General features: G+C 40.4%; 1 protein-coding gene across 3 annotated transcripts in view; it reads left to right on the top strand.

Annotated features, from left to right (window-relative positions):
* Nucleotides 1–25,443, top strand: part of rapgef4a (Rap guanine nucleotide exchange factor 4a) — a 122,292-nt gene that overhangs the window by 59,420 nt on the left and 37,429 nt on the right. For 2 of the 3 annotated variants that reach the window (XM_061235011.1, XM_061235013.1), the window contains 8 exons: nucleotides 9,472–9,536; nucleotides 11,343–11,393; nucleotides 11,514–11,620; nucleotides 14,168–14,289; nucleotides 16,879–17,062; nucleotides 20,482–20,566; nucleotides 20,670–20,730; nucleotides 24,421–24,497. In XM_061235011.1, the coding sequence (XP_061090995.1) occupies nucleotides 9,472–9,536; nucleotides 11,343–11,393; nucleotides 11,514–11,620; nucleotides 14,168–14,289; nucleotides 16,879–17,062; nucleotides 20,482–20,566; nucleotides 20,670–20,730; nucleotides 24,421–24,497 (752 nt within the window). The remainder of the gene's footprint in view (nucleotides 1–9,471; nucleotides 9,537–11,342; nucleotides 11,394–11,513; nucleotides 11,621–14,167; nucleotides 14,290–16,878; nucleotides 17,063–20,481; nucleotides 20,567–20,669; nucleotides 20,731–24,420; nucleotides 24,498–25,443) is intronic. The other variant, XM_061235012.1, reaches the window with a different exon arrangement.

Genomic DNA, 25,443 nt, shown 5'->3' with positions numbered 1-25,443 from the left:
AAAGGGACTTTTAAGAAAATCAAGATACATTTATTGCTTAAATGTACTTAATTTATTATGATCTTGGACAAATTGAATGTGCAACAGTAGCAGTAGAGATAAAAATGTTGAGTGATGATCCAAATGTGATATTGATAGTATTGTGTGAGAAGCCATTTATAATATCAATTCCAATCTGTTCCATATCACAGGCAGAGAGTTTATTAGACTGGTTTAGTGTACATGTACACAGGGTAGAATTTTACATATATACAGGGGTGGAACTTTAGAATTTTTTGTAATAGCCACTTGGGCTAGTGCAGTAAAAATTGCTTTAGTTTAACTGGCCCAAAATACGCAATTTAAACGTTTAATACACTAATAAACATCAAACGCTCATCTGCGGTCGTATAACTTTACAAACATGAAATGATGAGACATTATATCCGACCTTACCTGTTGTAAAACAAGTTAGGTAGCAATGTTACAGTAATAGGGTTTCCAATAACACTAGCTAGCTAGTTTGCACTGGTTATTCATGATAATGATGTGAAATCACCTGTGAAATCGTTCAGCAGTTTAAAATGTACTCTGATTACTATGTCTGGTATTAATCACGTGACAATTTCTTTGAGGATGATGTGTTGGAGGACAAGCGGCTATAGCAACCCATTCATTTTTGTGGTAAAACACAGGGGTTGAACTAGGCCTAGATGACATGGCATCCATACAAAATGATGGTGGTTCCCAGTCAATATCAGTTTTCGTATAAAGGTTGGATGGTTGACCTGTAACAGAAGAAAACAAAGAAACTTCACTGCTGCAGCAACCCTCTGTGTGCCTCTGTGTGGAACTGACTGTACTTCAGTTTAAACATATAGCTAAACATATACATATAACTTTAAATCCTACCAATACTCTTCATTTATGCATTACTAACATAAAAGTGGTGACACAACAGAAGTAAGCTAACACAGTAACTAGTCCTATAGCCTACATCTACACTCAGCAGGTGTAATCACACAGTCACTCACTAACTGTAAAACATATTGTCTGAACATAGCAACATTTTAAGTACATACAGCAACAAAATACTTAGCTAATTGATTTCTAGAAATTAATCAACTCTTTAAAGGTACAGTAGGTCATTTTGGCCTCCTAACGGCCAAGAGAGGAATTTCAGCAACAAAACCCTTAAACCACAAAATGTTTTAGGACGTTGACAGTGACAAACGTGACAGAGCCTGCCATCTTTTCATAGTGTTCTAGTAAGAAAATGTTAGCCGAACAGGTGACTTTATAGAATGTTGACTTTAGTGTGCTGCACAACACTATTTATATGTTTTGTCTTTTTTAAGTTTTCACTTTAGCTAACCAACTAGGTATTATGAGCAAGCAACGTATTTGGCTATGGAACTAGCTGGCTATATGACTAAGATATGATAGTGTACCTATCATAAACGATCCAACTTCAACTTACAGTTTAAGACAAATAGAGGTTTAGCTAAACACGCATGATTGAACACGTAAAGAGATAATAGGAACATGTAGCTGCCCAAATTGCACTCCAGACAAGCGATTGCTGAAACTCTGTATACTATTGCTCATCATCCAAGCAAAGAATACATATGTAGTTACTTATAAAACGATAGCAGTCCGTTATCGGTAGCAACAAGCAAATGTGCTATTAGCTAGCTTGCCGAATTTACAAATATGCACCTGAGGCACAACGCTTGTGCAACTATGCTCGCAACGCTTGCTACTATGTTTATATTGCCTCAGGTGAATATTTGTAAATTCATTGAGCTAACTGTGGCTAATTTGCTTGTTGCTACCGATAGCAAACTGGTATTGTTCTATGACTAAATGTGTAGTCTTTGCTTGGATAATAAACAGTTGTATACAGAGTTTTAGTGATAGCTTGTCTGGAGTGCAATTTGGGCTGCTACACGGGAACAATCAGAAAAAGCCCCCACACCATTGGCTGTGGCAATTAGAACCGATTTTCAACCAATGAGCTTGAATTATTGTACAGCTGTACCATGTTTCGGTACAAAGTGGAAGGGATTTACAATGGTCCTGTGTTATGACCTCTGTTGTAAGCTTTTGTGCTTGCGACCCCTTTTTGCTTTTGACTTTGGATTTGGATTTGGATTTGTGATTTGATGTACTTTTTCTTGACCATCCTCTCGTCTAGCCCTTTTGCTTTGTTTACCGTGTATGACCATTACCTCGTTTGTTTTCGAGTTTGATTCTTGTCTAGCCCATTTTGAACGGTTTGCTGATTGGATTTTGACCCTTGTATCCCTTACAACTCTGATTCCTGCCCAGCGCTTTTTGATCTGTTTGCCCCAGTACCTCACTCGTGATCGACCCTGTTCGCCCACCCTGACTGTAACTTTGATTTGCCTCTCTGCTTGCTATATAGTGACTCCGGTAAAGTTAAGTATCTACAGCTGGATTGCATCCTTCCAACAGGACACTGTTTGTAATTCTTTTGGGAGGGGACTTGATCTCTGTTGGGGGTTGGCTACACCCCACTTGAGCCCGGTAAACCTTTGACGACTAGCTGAGGGTTATTTAGATTTGTTTAGGCAGACAGGACCGGAGTTACTCATCGGTCTGCAGTGTTTGTTTCGTTCCCACCCACCATTCTACATTGCATCTCTCTCTCATCAAGGCCTGAACCTAGACTGGGTCGTAACACTTGTAATGTTTTAACACAAAAATCTTACCTATTGTACCTTTAAGTCCTGCTTTTTTCTGAAAATAATCTATTTGGTTGTTGATTCAAAGAGAATATTTGATTGAATCCTCAGCAGCCTGCCCAGTGGTGTTCTTATGCACCTCTGGTTCAGGTGCTGGATATTCTGAAGTACAGTCATGACAATTTAGTCTATTCTCCGCATTGCAGGGGTGGCAGTGTTTTTCCCTTATATATACAAGTATGAAGATGCAGCAATTTGTTTTATTAATGGAACGCTATTAAATGAGAATTTTCTGATTAATGGCATTTAATGTGACAAAAAATGTAATCAATGTAACAATGATTTAATACACTCGTATTCCAAGTCACATGCTATGCAGGTAATGTTTTTATGTGTAGGCTATTCACTTCATGTTGTTATTATATTTATTATAAATATAGGTTACCTGAATTTCTTTTTAATATGAGGCAACTACACTTTTCAGGTGATTGTAGGTTGTTATTACAGAAGTAGAAAGCGCCTGCATATTGTGTGTGCTGCCAGAGAGGCTGCGAGCGGTATCTTAAAGAGGTTCTTTGCTGTAATCAAGTGGTCATGATCGTGATATCTGACTAGGGAACTAAATAGACAGACATTCTTTTAATGTTCCCAGTTCTGTGCATTAGATGTGTGAATTTTGACACTGATTACTGCCGCCTTTTCCGTTTTCCAGAAACGTTCCCACTGCTGTGTAACCTTATCCAATATTTTATAAATCTGAGTACAGCCTTAAAGGAGTAACATGGTGGTTGAATGTGACACTTGCCAAATGTGCATTATATTTTTATTATTCAGTCATTTAAATGTATTTTAAAACTTATTTTTTTAAGCCTAAATTTTCAACGATAAAATTTCACCCGAATTGTCTGGACGTGGTAATGAGTAGGGATGTGAAAAATCATCCCATTTTTTAAAAGGTTAACTGGGTAACCGATACTTCCTATGACTGCTAGGGGTCGTATCTTTTTTTCTTTTTTAAAAAACTGAATTTCATTGCATTTCAAACTTTATTTTTGGCCATCTCAATAGTTAAATGTCAACATTGTAAGTCCGATAATAGTAAGTCAGCCTAATTGCCAAATTAAATATTAACATTGACATTTTACAGTGTAACCTCAGAGTTGCAGAAATCCCTGTAGTTTACGTCCACAGGTCGATCATGTCATTTGTTTTTATGCATCAGTTAAAATTATAATTCTTCATGTTTTTCATCCCTCATCCCTATGGTGTCTGCCTGATAGACTTGATTGGCATGTAATCTGTAAATAAGAAATTATTTGATAGCTCTAATACTGTAGCATTCAATTCCCTGTGGTGTTTGCATTTTAAACCCCCTGAAATGGACAGATTGCTTGCTCAAACTACTGAACCTTGTCGATTGCCAGTTTATAATAGTTTAGAACCACAATAACGTGCCTAGCGATGAACGTGCATTTATTTTAAACTGAGCTTCACCATCAGAAAAACACAAAACGGTTATTGGTTATCGATTTTTTGTAACCATCAGTTTCGGTTAACCGTTTAACCGTTCACACCCATAGTAATGAGGGATAAGGGGAGTGGTTATTTTCATGTGACGTACTACTAGGAGAGCATTCTCAACCAGTTGAAAATAGGACGATAAATTTAAAATTATTATTATTATCCGTTGGTCTGCTTTTGGGTCCCAAGTACCGTACATAACAAGACCGTCTGTCTCTATCCAGTCAATTTAAAAATACGACAATTAACCCACAACTGTCATGGCTCGAAATCATTCCCGTGAATTGTTCTGTATGCCATATATATTTTTTGCAATATAAATAAGTAAATAAATAAATACATAAAATAAAGTGGACGATAATGGACAGTTTATTGGAGATTCAACGTGGTCTGATCTAGTTACTGCTTGTTTCATTTTGCATAGTGAGTATTTGTGAAATACAGTGAGTGGAACATTGATAAACCTTCCTTTTAGGGAGAAACATAACCAGCATTGGCAGATGAGAAATATTAAATTATTATATGTGGGTTTAAAATGACGGATTAAAAAAAAAAAGTACTATCGTACATAGTCAAGCGATAATATGAGGTGCAATATGAAAATATATGCTTGTTAAAAAGTTGCATTGTGTTCTTCAACAACGTTGAGTGCATAATCTAGCGATTGGCTGGAGGAACAGTCACCTCCAAGCACTTTATTAGGAATATTTTAGCTTTATTACACCTACTTATTCATGCGATTATCTAATCAGCCCATTGTGTAGCAGCAGTGCAATGCATAGTCATGTAGATATTGGTCAGGAGCTTCAGTTAATGTTCACACCAACCATCAGAATGGAATGATTGTTGGTGGTGGACAGGGTAGTTTGAGTTTCTCAGAAACTGCTGATCACCTGGGAATTTCATGTCCTCTAGTCTCTAGAGTTTGCAAAGAATGGTGCAAAAAACAAAAAAAAAATTCCAGTGAGCAGCAGTTCTGCATAGAGAAACGGCTTCTTAATGAGAGACGTCAGAGGCCCAACTGGTAAAAGCTGACAGGAAGGTGACAATGTCGTGTCTAGGAAACGACAGAGTCCAAATCTTCAATTTGTCGAAAAACATCTTCGCGAGGGAAAAGACGACACCAGGCAGCAAGATCTTCAGGAAAATCAGAAAATCACCCATTTTATACACAGTTACTCCACCTACAACTCCTCCTCAAACCGCATTCTGGCAAATCACCCACACTTTTCTTATCGTAACTCCTCCCAACGCTCCTCCCACAACGTCATTGTGGCAAATTGCCAACGGTCCTTATGCTCTGCCAACTCTGTACAAAGTTCAGGGCATTCTGCCAACTACGTGTCCTCACTTCACCCCGCACCTGCTCTTGGCAAACTACCAGACCTCAGAAAGTTCTGGATGCCCTCCCTCTAACACGTCATCCATACACGTCACTCTGTATCTTTCGCTTTTATAAGACAAACTAAGCAGCAGTAATCATTGAAAATATACAGACAAACTAAACATTTCATTAATATTCACTTCTAACATACTTTTCTAATATACAGACATACTAAACATTTGATTAATTATTCTCTTCTAAGGGAATAAATGTACGTAGCATTCTTTGCTCTCATTTCAACAGTTTTCACTGTGGTTTCTTGCGTTTTCATAAGCTCAGCTATAATTAATGTTCTAGGTCAAATAGATACACTCCTGGCATAAAACATCGAGAGTCCCGGAGAAATCAGCTGTACAGTCATATCGTGTCCTTGACAGTTTGGTCTACACAGTTCAAGACGGGGCCCCCCCCTGCCAGCTGGCTGGGCTCACTGTGTAATCCTAGCACAATTTAGCAGTTAATCAGTTTGAAACTATACAGGGTACATATCATATTTTAATACAGATATATTGATAAACTTTTAGCACACATCGTCGAGAGTTTTGGAGGAACCAGCCTGCTCACTAAGGCGGAGTCTGATTTTGACTTGTGATTGGTTATCATGCTTTTAGGAGGGAGATCTTTCGTTCTGTGAATTTTCCCCTACATTCCCCCCTTTCGGGGTCAAAACCTATGGCCCCGAATATCTCCCTTGGCCAATGCACCATACTAAGTTGGGTTCCTGCACATCCCCTGCTGCTATAGCAGCATCCAATTGCCTCAGACTCAATATAACAGCGTTTCCATGGTTCCTCCAAAACTCTCGACGATGTGTGCTAAAAGTTTATCAATATATCTGTATTAAAGTATGATATGTACCCTGTATAGTTTCAAACTGATTAACTGCTAAAGTGTGCTAGGATTACACAGTGAGCCCAGCCAGCTGGCAGGGGGGGGCCGTCTTGAACTGTGTAGACCAAACTGTCAAGGACACGGGCAGAGCAAGATATGACTATACAGCTGATTTCTCCGGGACTCTCGATGTTTTATGCCAGGAGTGTATCTATTTGACCTAGAACATTAATTATAGCTGAGCTTATGAAAACGCAAGAAACCACAGTGAAAACTGTTGAAATGAGAGCAAAGAATGCTACGTACATTTATTCCCTTAGAAGAGAATAATTAATCAAATGTTTAGTATGTCTGTATATTAGAAAAGTATATTAGAAGTGAATATTAATGAAATGTTTAGTTTGTCTGTATATTTTCAATGATTACTGCTGCTTAGTTTGTCTTATAAAAGCGAAAGATACAGAGTGACGTGTATGGATGACGTGTTAGAGGGAGGGCATCCAGAACTTTATGAGGTCTGGTAGTTTGCCAAGAGCAGGTGCGGGGTGAAGTGAGGACACGTAGTTGGCAGAATGCCCTGAACTTTGTACAGAGTTGGCAGAGCATAAGGACCGTTGGCAATTTGCCACAATGACGTTGTGGGAGGAGCGTTGGGAGGAGTTACGATAAGAAAAGTGTGGGTGATTTGCCAGAATGCGGTTTGAGGAGGAGTTGTAGGTGGAGTAACTGTGTATAAAATGGGTGTACAAATGCCAGTCGGGGTTCAGTTCTGGAGAGCTGATCCGGCTTTATGCACGTGTGCTAATAAAGTCTGATTTTCCTGAAGATCTTGCTGCCTGGTGTCGTCTTTTCCCTCGCAAAGATGTTTTTCGACAAATTGAAGATTTGGACTCTGTCGTTTCCTAGACACGACATTTGGGGGCTCGTCCGGGATTTGAACCCGGGTCATGCAAATAACCACACATTACAACATTGGTATGCAGAAGAGCATCTCTGAACACACAACGCATCATAACTCTTAAGTTGAAGTAAAGAATGCCACAACTGATTTTAAATTAAACCCTTTCACAACAACTGCAACACAGGACATTCCTGGATCGTTGCTTCTGTGTGAAAGGGGTATAAGGGGCTACAGTAATAAGTCATATTAAAGTGTTTTATGTTTCTGAAACAATTTTGCAAGTTAAAGAAATATAAAATTATTATATGTGTATATAAACTCATTTTGTTTACGGTTTATATTTATTAAAATATGCCATAATAACCCTATAATGTAGCCTACCTGTTATTTTGAGTTTGAGTTCCTGATTTAATGTTTTTGTTGTTCTTAGCTCTGAAATAATTAGCTAAATTGCACATGAACGACTGTGTCTCCTTGCACCTCCTGGTGTTCTTGTCAACCATTGCAGGTCATTGCTGGAATTTCTTTCTTTTTTTTATTTTTTTTATTTTTTTACAATGACAGTGTCACCCAGGTATTTCCGCGGGATTTAAGAATCCTGCACTTTGAGTGTGGATGTTATATTTTCACATTAATTGTTATCTTTATTAAGCATATGCTGTGTGTCGCCTTCACTATTAAGCTCGCTGTGTTGACACATTGGCTGTGTCGAAAATGGCTGACTATTCACAAAACAGTATATTGGCCGTTAGCCATTTTATTCTAGTGTCCAGATTAAAAAATAACATTTTAGCGTACAAGAAATATCTCACAATGCACTGTAAAATGTATAAGTTGTAATAGATAATGGCGCGGTCCAGGAGCAGTTAAAATTAAAGAACAGCTTTTCTGAGTTTTGGCACATTGATGACAAATTAATTTCCCTTGAGCATTACCTTAATAAAGTACAACTATCATATTATAACCAAATATGTTGATTATTCTATAATCCAAAACCCTGTTTGTCCTTTAAGTGGCACTCTTTGTTAGCTAGCTAAAATAGTCTCTTCTTATAGTTGGCATTAACATTATTTGTTAAGAACATTTTGCAGTCCATCCAGTCTAATGCAATAGCAATATTCTTCATAACCCGTATTTTGTCAAATGTTTGGATATAAATGTTTAGGGGCAATGTGTTGTAGATGTTTATTCAGTGAAAATGTGTTCTTTTACATGTTCCGCACATGAAATAACCCAAGGCCACAGAGTCTCGTGTTTACAATAATTCACTTTTTATTTAGTAAACTATTTAGTGCACTATATGGACATTCACTAGTTAAGGATTATTGAGGATTATATGAGTGATTTCGGACCCAGCCGTAGGCAGTAGGTTCTACAGTTAGCAAGCTAAATAACATTAAAGTTGTACTATGCACAAAGTCCTGTATTTCTACCCAAAAACGTATACACCCCATTCTCAACCCTGCCTCTCTGTTGCAGATGACCATGTGTTATCGTAATAGTAATGAGCTAATGAGTGATGACCATGGTCTGATATGATCTGTAAAACATGAGCTTTAGTAGTCACTTTCCACAGAGGCCATAGCCACTGACACTAGTTCTAGCCCCAGTGGATTTAAGTCTGCTCTCTAGCCTGCCTGCACAATTCTGTAACATACACCTGCATACTCACAAACACATTGATTCATTGTTACCTTTTTTTTCATGAGTAATCAAGTCTTCTGAAAGTCCAGGAGTCTTTTGGATTTAGGCAGTAGCTCACTGCCCAGGGAGCAAATATTCCCGAAAGTATAAGCAGTAACATTAGTACAGTGCAGCTATCATGGCTAGCCAGTTGTGTATCATAGTAATGACTGAGCATGTAAACTTAAAAATTGCCAAATGAAATGGTCTAAAGTATAAACTTTCCTCAAAAACGTGACAGATGTTACATTAGCGTTGCAGTCAGGACCTAGAATTCTAGAATTGTGAATTGAAACATATCAGCATTACTATGAAATTACCCAGGTTTTGTTTGCTTCATGTTTGGATTATACCAGAGGATAACTTCTCTGCTGTGGAACTATAATGAAAATTGTTGATTTTGAAAACGGACTTTAAATATTGTTAAATTTTGGTATGAAGAGCTTTTGTTCATCTTTCCCCAGGAATGCCAGACAAAGAGAATATGAACAACCTCACCTTAGGTTCTATGCCAAAAAACCTGAATAAGGTAAGCCATCCCGTGAATATTGAGACTTATTTACAAACTTTAATGTCTGTAAAATGGCAACAGAAAGTGCTATTTATTCAAGCAGAATCTGGAACCATATTATTAATTGAGTTAAAGTAATTAAATTAATTCCAGGATTCAAATCTGAAACTTCAAAATGTTTTTTTGTTGTAGCACAGCAACAACATGATATGGCAAATATCACAGATGTGTATAATCCAATGTAATCTAAATATTCCACCTGGTTATGATGCTACGACTAACGTTAAAGTTTATTTCGTAATCCATTCAGCCATTTTCGAAAACTCGAACTGCCGGGACTATAAGTAAGCAAATGCCATCTTGAACTACTTGTTATTATTATGTAAATGCATTGCTCGGTCATTTCACTATCAAACTCATGTAAAACGTGGCATGGTTCTTGTGAGGGGTTTCCTACCCTTTCCAACAAGGCATAATGTGTCATATTCAGGCGATGGACAGTTGCGGAATATTACTGCATTCACATAGCAGAATTAATATACAGACGTGTGTCATTTCATGATTTTGACTTGCTATAGAGGTAACCCTGTAATTTTATTGGCTAACGGGGCTCTGGTTAACCTAATTTTTAAATAAATAAAATTTTTAAATGTGATGCAGAGTCATTAGAAAGTGTTAGGTTGACTTTACCATATTTTGTACACAAGTTGCCATTACATTTGTGCAGAAATAGAATGCAGTTCTGGGTTAGTCCTTGACTTTGGGATTGAGATATTCAGTGCTAAACTATGAAAACATAAGGTGCTTTGTATTGTATTTTAGTGTAACTTTTGTGTACATTCATTTGTTCTGTCTCAAATTTCTGTATGGTACAAGCCTCTTCTTTAATATAAGTCTTCAACCATCTGTGTGCAGTAAATAGATAGACACTTTTATAGGACTAGTACAAAATAGTGAGACATTTCCCTCTAAGGGGGAGAAAAATGGAATGGGTTAATGTAGTACATCAAAGGGAGCACTGGAAAAAGCACATAATCTCAGTATGATGAACGTTCCAGGAAATCCCTTCCAGATGGGAATGGAGATTCTTGTGAGAGACAAATGCTTAGCCAAACGTACATCCATTCTCAATGTATTCATCACTGAAGCATGGCAAATGCTTAGGTATTAACATTGTCACACTGATTGTATTTTAATGACTATCCTGTTGCATAACAAATCATGACCCTAGTGGGGGACTTGCTCTGTAGTAACTAGGGATCAAAAACCTCATGCACTAAATATCAGTCACTTAAGAGGGAGTAGTAAGCTGCAGATTAGCATTATTAGTATTGAAGTTAGCCTTTCTAAACATTAAAAAGTGTGGAGGGATAAATTAGTATGCATCATTGATTGATATTTATCCATAATGGCTGTGGAGCTGAGGAGCTTGTGCGTGTTAGGACAAGACATTCATCTATAGGAATAATTCTCTGCTCTTTTGTGTGCTCTGTGCATGTATGTGTATTATATAACAGTTACTTCTGGCCTTGTATTGTGATTGGCTGAGAGACATCCAAAGGAGTGACACTATTTTACGATAAGTCACTCCTAACTTAGCAAAACCAAACCGCTATTTTATGTTTGGTTGATTCATTCTATCAGATTTTTTTTCACACATATTTTCTTAAGAAAATGTGACCTTTGTAGTTCCTTCCTTTTAATTTCACATTTTTACCTGAGCCCTCTTTGTTAGTTTTCATTTTTGAGTGCGTTCCACATCCATCTTATTCTTATTTTTTTATTTTTCAGTTGGTGTTCACATTTCACTTTTTTTTTTTTCAGACCCCACTCATTGAAAGTCAGGCCAAACCTCGCCCTAAATCCATTCTTCAGGTATTTAGAGCTTTGCTTCTGACTGAGCTGAAGCCTTCACCTTTTGGAAAATCATCATTTTCAAATCTAATTTGCTTGCATACCCCTCAGAACTCACTAGCTGCTGTATCTTCATGTCAGGTTCCATCAGAAAAGATCCTGAGGGCTGGAAAGGTCTTGCGCAATGCCATCTTGTCCAGAGCCCCCCACATGATCCGAGATAGGAAATATCACTTGAAGACATACAGGTAGGTTTTCCACAGATAATTTTGATTTCTAATAGAAAGGCAATGACAATGGTACTGTTTTACAAAGTGCCTAGTCTGCCTTAGTGCTGAGTTGTTCATTGTGTGTAAGATAATGAGGAAGAGATGTAGAATGATATGAAGCATGCAAAAATTCACATTCACATTCTGTGTGATGACATGACACGACAGGGCCCCAAGAAGAACTGCCAGCAGAACTGCGGCTCACTGGATGCTTTTTGATTAGATGGTGTACATTGTGGTAACCCGCTGGTAGAGAGAGAGAGAGATATTATAATTTTTATATTATATTATAAAGTGCCTTCAGGGCACTTCTTGAGTGTCCAGAACAAACGAAAAAATTCCCTTCTCAAAACACGGGAATTAGTTACAAAAAGAAAAAAAAAGGAAAACTAGAAAATAAGTCGGTGCTCAAAAAATTATGGATTTCAAAAAAACGGCAAACGAAGGCGGACTTCATGCGGTGGGGTTCGCCTGTCTGTGTCCGCTGTGGGGCCGTTAACTCCCCGTGGTTTCCCGGCCTCGGAAGTCCTCTTCTCCCGCCTAGGCGTCTAGAATTTAAACAAACAGGTTAGTTGGCTTCTAGCCGGATTGATGGGCGCATGTGACTTTCACTCGCCCTGGCTCCTCTCGTTCGCCCCTGAGCCCCGCTCTGCTCCCGAGTTTGCCCTTTTGTAGGGTGTTGATCTCCCCTCCAACTCGGTGCAGCTGTGCCTGGTTAATTAGAGAGGTTAGTGACGTGCATTCCGCACGTGTTCCGGTGGTGCTAACCTTGGTGCTGATTCTTTCCTGCGCGACTCTCTCCAAGGTGCCGGTCCCTTAAATACGTATGCGGGAAATATTCAGCGTGAATTACTTTCCCCAGCTCCTGGCGCCGTCGCACAGCCCGCTCTCCTTCAGTGGTGTACTGATCCTCGATCGGACCACCACAACATGTCTACCTAATAAAGTTCTCACTGAGCGTTTATTATGGGTGTAATGGCACACACGAATCTTGTTTTGCCATCTACCTTGGTGTTGACTACATACCATTTGGTAGATTGTTGGGACAACAAAAAAAAAATGAAATGCAAAATATTAAATTGTGTCACGAATGCAGAACAGACCCAGTAGCAAGACCCAAGAGTAGCTTTCTGTTTAGAGTCTTTACTCAGAATTTTGCTGAGTAAACAGGCGGAGGTCAATAGCCAGCAAACCGGAATAGCAGGGCACAGGCATTTCATAGTACAGTGTCCAAGCAGAGGGTCAATACACTAGCAAAGAGATATATCAGGGATAATCAAAAATGAAGTCGAGGTCACAGGCAAAGGGTCGGTGACTATCGAGCAAACCAAACAAAAACAGAATCCAGAAACGACAGACAAACAGAGTTAGACAGAGGGGTTTAAATACACAAGTAACAAGAGGGAAATGGCAATCAGGTGTGGGAAACAATCAGGAAGTGAAACACAGGTGAAACGAATGAAGTGAACTGAACTGACAGACAGACTATGGTGTGCACAGAGGGTAACAAAACAACGAAAAACACAGAACATGACAAAATCGATTTTCACTCATAAAAAAATAGACAGTCACTAACTGGCCATAATTTCTCACTGAACAAAATAAAACCCATTAACACTTGCATATTTTTTTTCTTTTAGATATAAACATAAGTAAGTTTACAACAAAATGACTTTATGCCAATATTGTTGCAACTGTTGTTTGCTTGTTAAAACTTCATTTAAACACATTAAACTTTTAGTTTTTATTTCCAAAAACAAATTCAACTGAACAGTTTGTTTGCGGAGTTTGACTAACTGCCAAGCCCTAGGCTATACCACCATGGTTTGTCACGTCTATCAGTCTCTGGCCAGTTACATTACGTTGTTCTTCTATTTAGTGATTGTGTTGAACTTGCAGTTGTCTTAGTATGTGCAACTTTCGGGACAAATAACTAAGACATTATTTCCAGATCAGCTTTGGTTTTTGTGTGTGTAATTTATTCGGTTTTCACAAAAACTTGGTATGAGTCACATACGCGATCCATTTTAGCGTACAGTGACACTGTGACATTGTGGTTTGGAATTACTAACGAGATATTACATTCAAAGTGTGTTAGTGCCTGAGATAGTCAATAAGCAACCATATTCATAAACAAACTACCATTGAACGGATGGTAACTTCTGGTGGAAGTGGCCGCTTCCCTGTGTTCTGTTCGGAACACTGTAAGTTTACGTTATTAGATTTCTGTAATTATGAGTTTGTGAAATTATAGGTGGTGCTTCGGGCTATGATAACACCACAAACCTTTCCCAGGTCGTGCTATAGCACTAGAAGCACCACCCATTCCAGCGCTGTTGCATCTGGCCCTGTGCAAATGTTTCAAGCACAGGAAAAGTTATAAACATGCGCCAAAGCAAGACTTTAATTATTCGCTTTGTAGTCCCATACCAAATGGTCTGCTATGAATACCACCACACCCCTACTGCATATGAGTGTTGTGTGGGCAGAGCTGACTCATTGTATGTTTATATGTGTGTTCTGCAGGCAGTGTTGTGTGGGCACAGAGCTGGTGGACTGGCAGATGCAGCAGAGCCCTTGTGTTCACTCTCGCACCCAAGCTGTGGGCATGTGGCAGGTGCTGCTGGAGGAGGGCGTGCTCAACCATGGTGAGGTCTACATCCGCCTTCATCTGTCATATTTGTTTTTTGATTTGGCTCTGTACTTCTCAATTATCAAACAATTAACATGTGGTTAATGTGCAGATTCTTAGCTTTTGTACCACAGTCTTGGTGAATACTCTGATTTGATGCTAGGTGGTGGTTATAATCGTTCAATGGTTGGCAGGTAGTCCTGGTCAAGCCCAATCACCATTCTAAATTAATACCCTGCCTGCAATTAGAGACCCAAACCCATCGCTGTGATACGAGTTTGATTGCAAAATGGTTTTGTGAAGTACAGTAATGTTACTTTGAGATATTAATAGCCGTAAGCGCTAATGTTACTAGCTATGTGATGTTCTGAAATGGTTGTTTGTAGCTCAAACTCTCAATTATCGATAGAAAACCAAAAGGGAGCAGGCGGATGAGAACAATAGCCGATTTACTGATTGCCTACATGGACACGCTTGCGACATGTGTTTGATGCTTGCAATTGCGATTTCTATGTGAAACGCACCAAAAAGTGCAGGAGAAATCGGTCACATCTCGCAGATCTCTCCTCGCTTGTCGCAACTTTCATGAAACAAGGGTTATTTTAAGAGTGAATTTGCCAAATATATTGACGACCCCTGCTTATATTTTTTATCTTTTATCTTTGGAAAAGACCATGGTATAAGTGGAATAATCCACTCTGAGGTGTCATTACATGGTTTTAACGCACTTCGCGAAGGCAACCACCCAACAAGATACCTCCGCATCGTGCGTTAAAACCATGTAATAACCACCTCGTCGTGGATTATTTCTTACTAGGGTATTTTTATACTTGTTGGTTTCACCATGTAGACATTACAGCACTTTATACATAGACCAGCTATTGGCTGTTGACAGTGTAGGATTATAATAATATTATAAATTGCATTCTTGATCGTCACACACATTTTGGAGCAAGACGAATGACTTGTGATAATATTTATATTAATCGTTTCATTTTGTCAGAATGGTCAAGAGGAAAAAAAAAAAAAAAACTAACAGCTCTGACTGAGACTCACATCTAACAAGTTTCGCGACAGGAGTGTGATTTTACTCTGACTTGAATTTGCCTAAAACCCTGAAAACGCTTAAAATATCATTGAGTGTAAGGTCAGCATAAGTGTATTTTCAGTGTGGCCTTATAACGCTGGTGACAATAAATAAATAAAAACATTTCACACAGTAACTGGAAGACAGACTGAAAGTATTCTTTTTCATTAATCTTGCAGTCACACAACCCTGTATTTTATGTGATTGGATTTTTTGAACCCCACTTATTGCGTTATCATGGGGTTTTATTATAGGAATATGTGTAAGCTACAGGCATAAACCTCTCCACACACAAGGTTAAACATACTTTGTTTTTAGACCTGACATATAATCCATAATTTCACTGTGAGGAAAAAAGATCAGGTGGCTGCAGGGCTGGCCACTTTGTTAAATAATAGACCATATGCCTGACATGAAATGGCACCATGTTCGCTGGAGTAAGATTATATTCCTTACATTTTGCATGTGAAAGAACTTGTCTTCGATAATCATTGGCAGAGTGGACTAGTGTGCATTAAAAACCACATGAGTTTATGATTATGACCATGGCTTTATGACCATTGACTAGCAATGGTGCTGCTCTGTATGGCTGAAGCAAAAATTTACCATCACAACAATGCGCAGTGGATATATTCAGAGGCATAGATCAGGGCAAGGGTATAAATCAATTTCTAAAGGTAAAGTCCAGGAGCATAGTGGCCTCTAATTGTGAAATGGAAGAAGTTTGGAACCACCAGGACTGTCACTAGAGTTGGCCGGTCAGCCAAACTGAGTAACTGGGCAAGAAGGGCCTTGGTCAGGGAGATGACCAGGGAGAACCTGCAGGAAGGATGACCATCTCAGCAGCACTCTATCAATCAGGCCTTTAAGGTAGAGTCACAAGATTGACGCTATTCTTAGTAAAATGCATATGATAGCCCAGACGGCATTTAAAGGAAGCGTAAGCAAAATGATTCTCTGGTCTGATGAGACAAAAATGTAACTCTTTGGGCAGAACTCCAAGCACTATATCTGGCACTGGTGAATACAATCCCTACAGTGAAGCATGGTGGTGGCAGCATCCTGATGAGCTGGTTGGTTTTTTGCAAGGTAGCCAATTGAGTGTGAAAGGGTGAATTGGTGAATGAGAAGCATCAATTGTACAGCTCTTCAGATAAAGGTGCTATATAAATGCCAACCATTTTTGTTAACAAATGTGGTTAAGCCACATTTTCAGGGTTTTTGGGGGGGTATTTTATTTTATTTGAATCCAGTTTAAAATGCCTCAATGTGGTTGGAGACACACATGTCCCCCAAAACACATGCAGCTTCTCTTTCTGCTTAGCCAGTAATGCTTTGTCCCACAAGATTGGCATGTTCAGGATTCATTTCTGAATTGAAGGACACATCACATACAGTACCAATTAGAGTTGGCCAGCTGGCACATTACCGACTCTGTTTTCTCTGAACATACTAATCAGCAACCCCCATTGTCAACGCACATTTTAAACCTCAGTGTGTTCAATATGTTTGTGGCAGTGGACCAGGAGCTCAACTTCCAAGACAAGTACCTATTCTACCGGTTCCTGGATGATGAACGAGAGGATGCCCCGCTCCCCAGTGAGGAGGAAAAGAAGGAGAGTGAGGAGGAGCTGCAGGATACGCTCCTGCTCCTGTCCCAGATTGGCCCTGATGCCCACATGCGCATGATCCTCAGGAAACAGTGAGTATTCTAGGGGGAGCTCGCCATCTACAGGCTGGAGGCATTTTACCATGTTATTTTACCATCTTTTTATGAGCAGGGGTCCCGCAGGTCCTAAAAAATCTTCATTTTGGAAAAAATATTATTCATTATCATCATCTTTTTGATGATTATGCATGTACGTTTTGTTTGCAGTTTTGGTTTCATTGATTTTGACAGTTGTTTTTTCCTGTGCGAATCACCTGGTAAAGATGTAAAGCAGCAGACTGGGCCCTAAAGCTTTGGCATTCAAGTGCCAAGCAGTGTGCATTATTGTTCTGCAGTGGGTTGGTTGCATTTTCTCCTGGATTAGTTAAGTATTATTTGTTTGCTTGCTGATTCTAAATTCAGTTTAGTTGTCATTATAGTGTTCTGTTGTGTACTTGTTTGTTTGTTAGCTATTACAAGTGGTGTTTATTTAGATTCAGTGAAACTGGGTTAGGTGTTTGTTTCTCTCAGGTAAGCTAGGCTATTAAGTTAGGCTATTGTTTTACTGGCTGGCAGGCCACAGCTTTTGTTGTAGGAGGAGCCAATACTTTGCACCCTGCTCAAGCTATTAGTACTGGCACACCTGAACTCACTTCAGTGTGCATTATTGTTCTGCAGTGGGTTGGTTGCATTTTCTGTATTCGGCGTCAGTGTTACTTAAGCAGTTGTGTAGCGCACCAGCGGCAGCGGTGTGCGGCAGCCTCGGCTACTTGCCTCGGCGTACGAAGTCGCAGGTGTACAAAGTCGAGGGTGTCTATCTACGGGTGTCCATCGAGGCTGTCTGAGAGCCTGATGTTTGATTTTGTTTTTGCTGCCTGCCCTCATTCCACTGTGTAGTATTCCTCTTGTCCTCCCTAGTTCCCTCCATGTGTTTCCTTCCCATCCCTAATCCCCGCAAACTGTTTTCAACTTTCTCCTCTCTTCTGGCCCCCCCTCCCCCCCCCACCCCCCTCATCACTCACACCTGATGACTTCGTCTCCTTCTTTGAAAAGAAGGTCGATGCTATTCGCAATTCCTTCTCCCAACCCTCCACCCCTGCTGACCCTCCTACCCTCCCCAACTCCCTAACCTCCTTTTCTCCCCTCTCTGACGCCGACACACTGAAACTCCTTACTTCCCACCGCCCAACCACCTGTCCTCTTGACCCCATCCCCTCTCCCCTCCTACAATCTATATCTGAGGACATTCTCCCTTTTCTCTCCTCTCTAATCAACACCTCCCTCTCTTCCGGCACCATGCCCTCTTCCCTGAAGAGGGCCAGAGTCACTCCCCTCCTCAAAAAACCTACTCTTGACCCCTCTGCCCTGAACAACTACCGGCCTGTCTCTCTTCTTCCCTTTCTCGCAAAAACCCTGGAACGGGCGGTCTGCTCCCAACTGTCCACTTATCTTCTCCACAACAATCTCCATGACCCCAACCAGTCTGGCTTCAAGAGTGGCCACTCCACTGAAACCGCCCTGCTCGCGGTCACTGAGGCACTCCACTCTGCTAAAGCAAAATCCCTCTCCTCTGTCCTCATCTTCCTCGACCTATCAGCCGCCTTCGATACAGTCAACCATGAGATTCTGCTCTCATCGCTGTCTGGGATGGGTGTCACAGGTTCTGCACTCGCTTGGTTTTCCTCCTACCTCTCTGGTCGCTCCTACCAGGTGACTTGGAGGGGCGCAGTCTCCGACCCTCAACCCCTACGAACTGGAGTCCCGCAGGGCTCGGTTCTTGGGCCTCTCCTCTTCTCGCTATACACCATGTCTCTTGGTTCTGTTATCTCTTCCCACGGCTTCTCTTATCACTCCTACACTGATGACACCCAACTCTTCATTTCCTTCCCCCCCGACACCCAAATCACCACACAGATCTCTGCCTGCTTGGCTGATATCTCTGCGTGGATGACTTCCCATCACCTGAAGCTCAACCTTGCCAAAACTGAGCTTCTCTACATCCCTGCTAAGTCCTCTCCGTCAATCGACCTCTCACTGACTGTGGAGGACTTTGTAGTTTCCTCCTCCCGTACGGCAAAGAATCTTGGGGTGACTCTTGATAACTGCCTCTCCCTGGCTCCACAAGTATCCTCCACTGCCAGAACCTGCAGGTTCTTTCTGTATAATATACGCCGCATCCGTCATCTCCTGACGGAGAAAGCCACCCAGCTCCTAGTCCAGGCGCTCGTCATTTCCCGCCTAGATTACTGCAACTCCCTCCTAGCCGGTCTCCCAGCGTGCGCCATCAAGCCCCTCCAGCTGGTCCAGAATGCTGCAGCCCGCTTGATCACCAGTCAGCCCAGGTCGGCTCATGTCACCCCGCTTCTCATTGGCCTCCACTGGCTTCCTATTGCCGCACGCATCCGATTCAAGGCCCTAGTGTTGGCATTTCAGGCTGCTAAGGGGACTGCCCCACATTACATACAATCCCTGATCACTCCCTACTCCCCAGCTAGACCACTCCGGTCTGCCAGCTCTGGTCGCCTTACGGTTCCCTCTCTACGGGCACCTGGCGGTCGAGCTGCACGTTCACGCCTGTTTTCCGTTCTGGTTCCTCAGTGGTGGAATGACTTGCCTACCACTGTCAGGACAGCAGAATCCCTCCCCCTATTTCGACGCAGACTCAAAACACACCTCTTCAAACTCTACCGTAGTCCTCCCTCCTGATTTACCCCGCCCCCCCCTTCTGATACCCCTATCCCTGTCTAACCCCCCACCAAAAAAAAAAAAAAAAAAAAAAAAAAAAAAAAAAAAATTTGCACTTATGATGACGACTATATGTTTAGAACAGCAGTCCAGGTGTATTTTCCTAGTTCTGGATGTGATGCTTTGACTTGTGGTAGAACCTATGCACTTGTAAGTCGCTTTGGATTAAAAAGCGTCTGCCAAATGACTAAAATGTAAATGTAAATGTAAATAGGGAATTTGTTGTCTGTGACCAGGAGTCTGCAGTGGTAGGATTAATTTCATGAAGGTTCATGGGCCCCACGTCCTTTTATATTATTGCCAGGCTACCTGCAGGCTATATCACTTTATTATTATTATTATTATTATTATTATTATTATTATTATTATTATTAGTTGTAGGAGTAGTTATTATTATTAGTAGTAGCAGTGTTGTTTAAAATGATTGTCAAAACATCATCATTAGTTTGCTGTTTAAATGTGTTAATTTAAAGGTAGTCTGTCAAGAGCAGCTGCAACAGTAGCCATGCCACATGAATGAGTCACATCAAATTGTACAATTATTAATGAAGTTAGAAAATGCTAATGGAGTTTTTTACTGTGCATGAAGGGGCTGACTTTATGGCTGTAGCTCTTATGATAAGTGTCAGTCCTCTCACACATCACTTAATTGAAATTCTGCCCCTCCAGCCAAGAGATTGGTCTGATGTTAATGCTTTTTAACATGATACTAACTTCCTCTTCTGCAGGCCAGGACAGAGAACGGTGGATGATTTAGAAATTATATATGAAGAGCTTCTTCATATAAAGGCTTTATCTCACCTCTCTACCACTGTGAGTACAGTTTTTCCCTCTTTCTCTTTCTGAGTACTCTGATAGGGCTCAATTATTGTTTTGCTAAACGATTTGAAAATGTGCTTCCTGTTTTGTACCATAGGTAAAGAGGGAGTTAGCTGGCGTGCTGATATACGAATCCCATGCAAAAGCCGGAACAGTGTGTGAGTAGAGCAACCTCTGGGCTGACATACTACTGTGTACCTCTCCATCTTCATGTGTGAGTGAGGTGTCTGCCAAAGTGCTCGTCATAGTCACAAAGCCCTTCCCTTTGGGATGTGAAGATATTATTCTGAACCAAATTGCTTTGAGCCAACGGGGTGTGGTTTGTTGTGATGGGTTCTACCTAGGTTTCACCGACATCTGTTTAACTGTAGGTTTGCAACATCAGATCAGACTTGTTCACCTCTCCAATTTACACATTTGTATCATTATCAGGGTATACATTTGGGAGAAGAGTGAATGAATGCCTATAACACCCAGTCTTAGCAAAGGATATCTACAGTACAACTTGCAGTTGCTTTCACAACGATGAAAAAAAACAAGCACTGTTCAGGGTGAATTGGCAATATATATATATATATATATATATATATATATATATATATATATATATATATATATATATATATGAATTTTGGCTGCTGTAGGAGTCTGCTTCTTTATTTTTCAGGAACAATTACTGCAGTGAAATGGTGGCTTTGCCAGGTTATGTATTTATTTTCTGGGTGCCATTAAGGTGCTGTCCACCAGGGAGCAGCACCGACCCTATCAACAGGTATGGCCACTTATTGTAATCACCATCGCTGTGGCCACTTACCTAATTATTTGGCTATATAAGAGTTCTCAAGAGCCTGAGAAAGATGTTATGGGAAGTGAGCAGGGGAGTGAATGCTGGTGGTTTTGGGTTGCTGCTGAGGTTTTTTTTTTTTTTTTTTAATGGAAGCTTTGCTTCCCTGTTCCCCTAACTTGGATTACTTTGTTTGAAGGGTTTTGTTGTTTTTGTAATTTTTTCATGCTGCAAGTGGTTTATTGAACTTTTAAATGTCTGTTGACCACGTGACCAGTGGCCACCCCCAGCCCGGCATCACATTAGTTTTTTCCTTTGATTAAAAAAAAAAGTTATAAGGGAAATCTAAGACAATGCCTCTTACCCAATCTGTGGTGCAAAGGATGTGGGAACAGACACCATCCAGGTGCCTGTTCCAAGATGCAGCCAGAGACTGCTGCCCCGCCCAGAGGTCCCGCCAGAGGCCATAGCTTGTCCAGTGCAGTTGGAGCTAAAATATATATCCAGAAACACCCATAGTATGTACAGTGGGCTCCAGAATTATTGGTACCCTCAGTAAAAATGGAGGAAAAAGGCATATAATAAACAACATGGATAATGAAACTATGTACTTTTATTTTAATACATTTACTCTCATGTTTCTATGTTTCTTATTTTGTAAATTCATTTTTTTCTGGAAACCACAGGTGCCATAAGGATTTGCACCCCTAAAAATGATTGTGAATTGTTAACCTCTGTCTAAAGGAACTATATTGTTTAATTCCATCACTTCCTGTTTCATTAGAGGAGGTAACAAGCATGCAAAATCCCTTTGTCAGCCATTTCACAAAGCCAAAGGACACAATTCAGAAGACACAGATGGTAATTGGCCATTGCAAGTCAGGTAATGGGTCCAAATAAATTTGCCAGGAAGAGGATACAAGTGGATATTATCCCCACAGATTACATTACATTACATTATTGGCATTTGGCAGACGCTCTTATCCAGAGCGACGTACAGTTGATTAGACTAAGCAGGAGACAATCCTCCCCTGGAGCAATGCAGGGTTAAGGGCCTTGCTCAAGGGCCCAACGGCTGTGCGGATCTTATTGTGGCTACACTGGGATTAGACCACCGACCTTGCGTGTCCCAGTCATTTACCTGAACCACTACGCTACAGGCCGCCCCAGATGGTAAGGAAGATGGTGAGAGAGACCCAAGGATCGCAGTTTAAGAATTGCAGAGATTGGTAGTGTCTTGGAATGACCAAGTCTAAAAAAACAAACTCTTTGGAAGGGTGGCACAAAGACAGCCCTTCCTGAGCACAATAAACAAAACCAAGCATCTTGAGTTTGCCAAACCTCATTGGAATTATGATTGTAAGAGAGTGCTATGGTTAGATGACATCAACATTTTACATTTTGGCCATACACACCATCAGCATGTTTGACGGCAAAATTGAATGCAAAAGGAGAAGAACCTTATACCTACTGTCAAATGTGGTGGTGGGTAATAGATTTTTTGGAGATGTTTTGCTGTCAGTGGTAAAGGGGATCAATAGCACAATTAATTGAACCAGGAAATCTTGGCATTAAATTGTGTTGCCTCTGCTAGGAAGCTGAGACATGGTCGTAGGTAGTTTGTCCTGCAGGGACAAGTAAAAACAACAACCATGTACTGCATTGGCTATCTCAGTCTCCGGATGTAAATCCCATGAAAAACCTGTGATTTAAACTGAAGAATGGGGTATCCCAAGGATATCAATGATTCTGACATTCTGCATGAAGAATCACATTACACAATCTCTCTAAATGTGTTCTCTAAACTTATCACAAATTATATGACTCATGGCTGTCATCTTTGGCAAGGATGTTTGCACAAAGTATAAAACCAGGGGTGCCAATAACTGTGGAACCTGTTTTTTGAGGAAATATTTTGGTTGATTCCATTGAACAATTAATTTGCATATTTTGGAATTAAAGCTCATGTCAATAACATTATTATTATTTAGTTTACAGCAGTTTTGTGTATATTTATCAAGGGTGCTAATAATTATGGAGCGTGGTGTACGATGTGCCCCGTGTGTCAAAAAGTAAATCCTGCAGTCATTCCAAAAGCAACTTTGCATCCATTACTTTTAATGGAGATCCCCTTTGAAAGAATTAGCAGGGTCCTCATCGGACCATTAGACTATAGCACAAAAGCTTATCACTTTGTGTTAGACCTAGTCCTGGTAGACTACACCATCTGATATCCAGAGGCGGTCCCCCTCCACAATATATCCACTAAGACTATTGCAGTTTTTTTTTTCCCCCCCATCTGGGGTTCCTCTTGGGGCAGGGACAGGTCAGTCCTTTGGTCAATAAAACCATGTCCCCAACCCAAGTTAAAAAAAAAGGTGAGATCATTCCTGGCACTAGCAAATTACTATCGCTGGTTTATCCCAGATTTTTCTAGTCTCGCAAGTCCCTTGACTGACCTCACTTGAAAGGGAGCCTCAGATCTGGTCCAGTGGACGGAGCAGGTGGCATTTTTTCTCCCAATTTGGTTGCCAATTGTACCATTGTATTGTATTTCTCCCCGCTCCTCCAACAAATATAATGCTGGTGCAATCCAGTGTTTTCGTATTCCCCTCTGCCCTGCTCTTCTGTCCTCCTCGGGGTGTGTCAAGATGTGACATCAACATTTTAAAAATAATTATTGAGGTTCAGATTCAAAAGATTATTTCTAGCCTAATTTGGTGAGGATGGGCTAAATGGCTCCAGATTATCTTGCTGAAGTATAACAATTGTTGCTGAAATATATGTACTGGAAAATTAGTCAGGAGATACAATTGAAGCAATTGATATTATACTTTCAGAGACAATGTTGCAAGTAGCATGACAATTTACATTATAACCAGTCAGTGATATGTCCATTTAGTTGGACAAAGTAGTGTCGCACCATTGGAATGAGCACACTGCATCAGACCTATAGTTCTAGTTCTCTAGTTTTTCTCTGTTGTTTATTATGGAACATCAATTTCCCTTATGTTCATCTTGACTGACAGTGCTCTGAGGCTGTGTTGTTTTTTTCTGTCTGCAGTGTTTAACCAGGGAGAAGAAGGGACATCCTGGTACATCATCCTGAAGGGCTCTGTCAATGTCGTCATATATGGCAAGGTATGACTGCAGTCCTCATTGACTGCACTGGTACCACACTGCAAATTCCTACCCAAGACTACTCACCCACCCAAAGGCCAAATACCACATGCCCCCCCAAAAACCAGTACCCAAGGCTACTCACCTGGATACTAAGCTTAGTCACAAAATTACCTTTCATTGTATCTATGAGTCCAGCCTGTTGTTGCCATCAATCACTGAATTTTGACACAATATACTGTTGGAACTCCCCAAATACACCAAAAAGCAGAAGTATCTGAGAGGCAAAGGAAACATCTGTAGTCTTACCAGGCGCTACTGGAACAGGATGAATGAAATGTTTGCTCATGTGACTCAAAAATATTAGTTTAACCGCTCCTCTGTTCTAACAGTTAAACAAAAGGAATTGCAAATTTCCGCCGATAGTGTGGCTCTATACGATCACTATCTGTGTAGATGCGGACGTGCCTCTGGCCTGGATAGCCTACATTGATACAATTGCATATCGTGTGACGCCACTGATATGTAGGCGAGTGACTATGGGGTGCAGGTATCCTTGTGTATCTCTTTACGACTCTAAACTGCTAGGTGTGCAGTGGTATAGAGTCAAGTCAAGAGGATGCAGATTAAAATGAATGCAATTTATTTAACAGAATGTGCAATGTAGAAATAGAATGCCAATGCGGAAATGTGAAATATTAATGGCTATACGCAAGATCTGCAGAGAGGCACACTCATGTAAAGTGCCCTACAATACAAAATACAACTAATAGCCTTCTTAACCACAGATTTCACAAAGCACTGCATATAGCACAATGTAACATTTTTAAAATGAATCCAAAAATGAATCAATTTTTTTAAATGAATCCAAAAATGAATCAATTTTTTTAAATGAATCCAAAAATTGAACAGTAGCAACATGATATTGATTGAACAATGATACTACAGAGAGCTGATTACATAGAAT

The sequence above is a fragment of the Conger conger genome, chromosome 3 (genome assembly GCF_963514075.1).
Source record: "Conger conger chromosome 3, fConCon1.1, whole genome shotgun sequence".
NCBI classification, from domain to species: Eukaryota; Metazoa; Chordata; class Actinopteri; order Anguilliformes; family Congridae; genus Conger; species Conger conger.
Note: the sequence above shows the minus strand (reverse complement) of the source record. Positions and strands in the feature narration are given on the sequence as shown.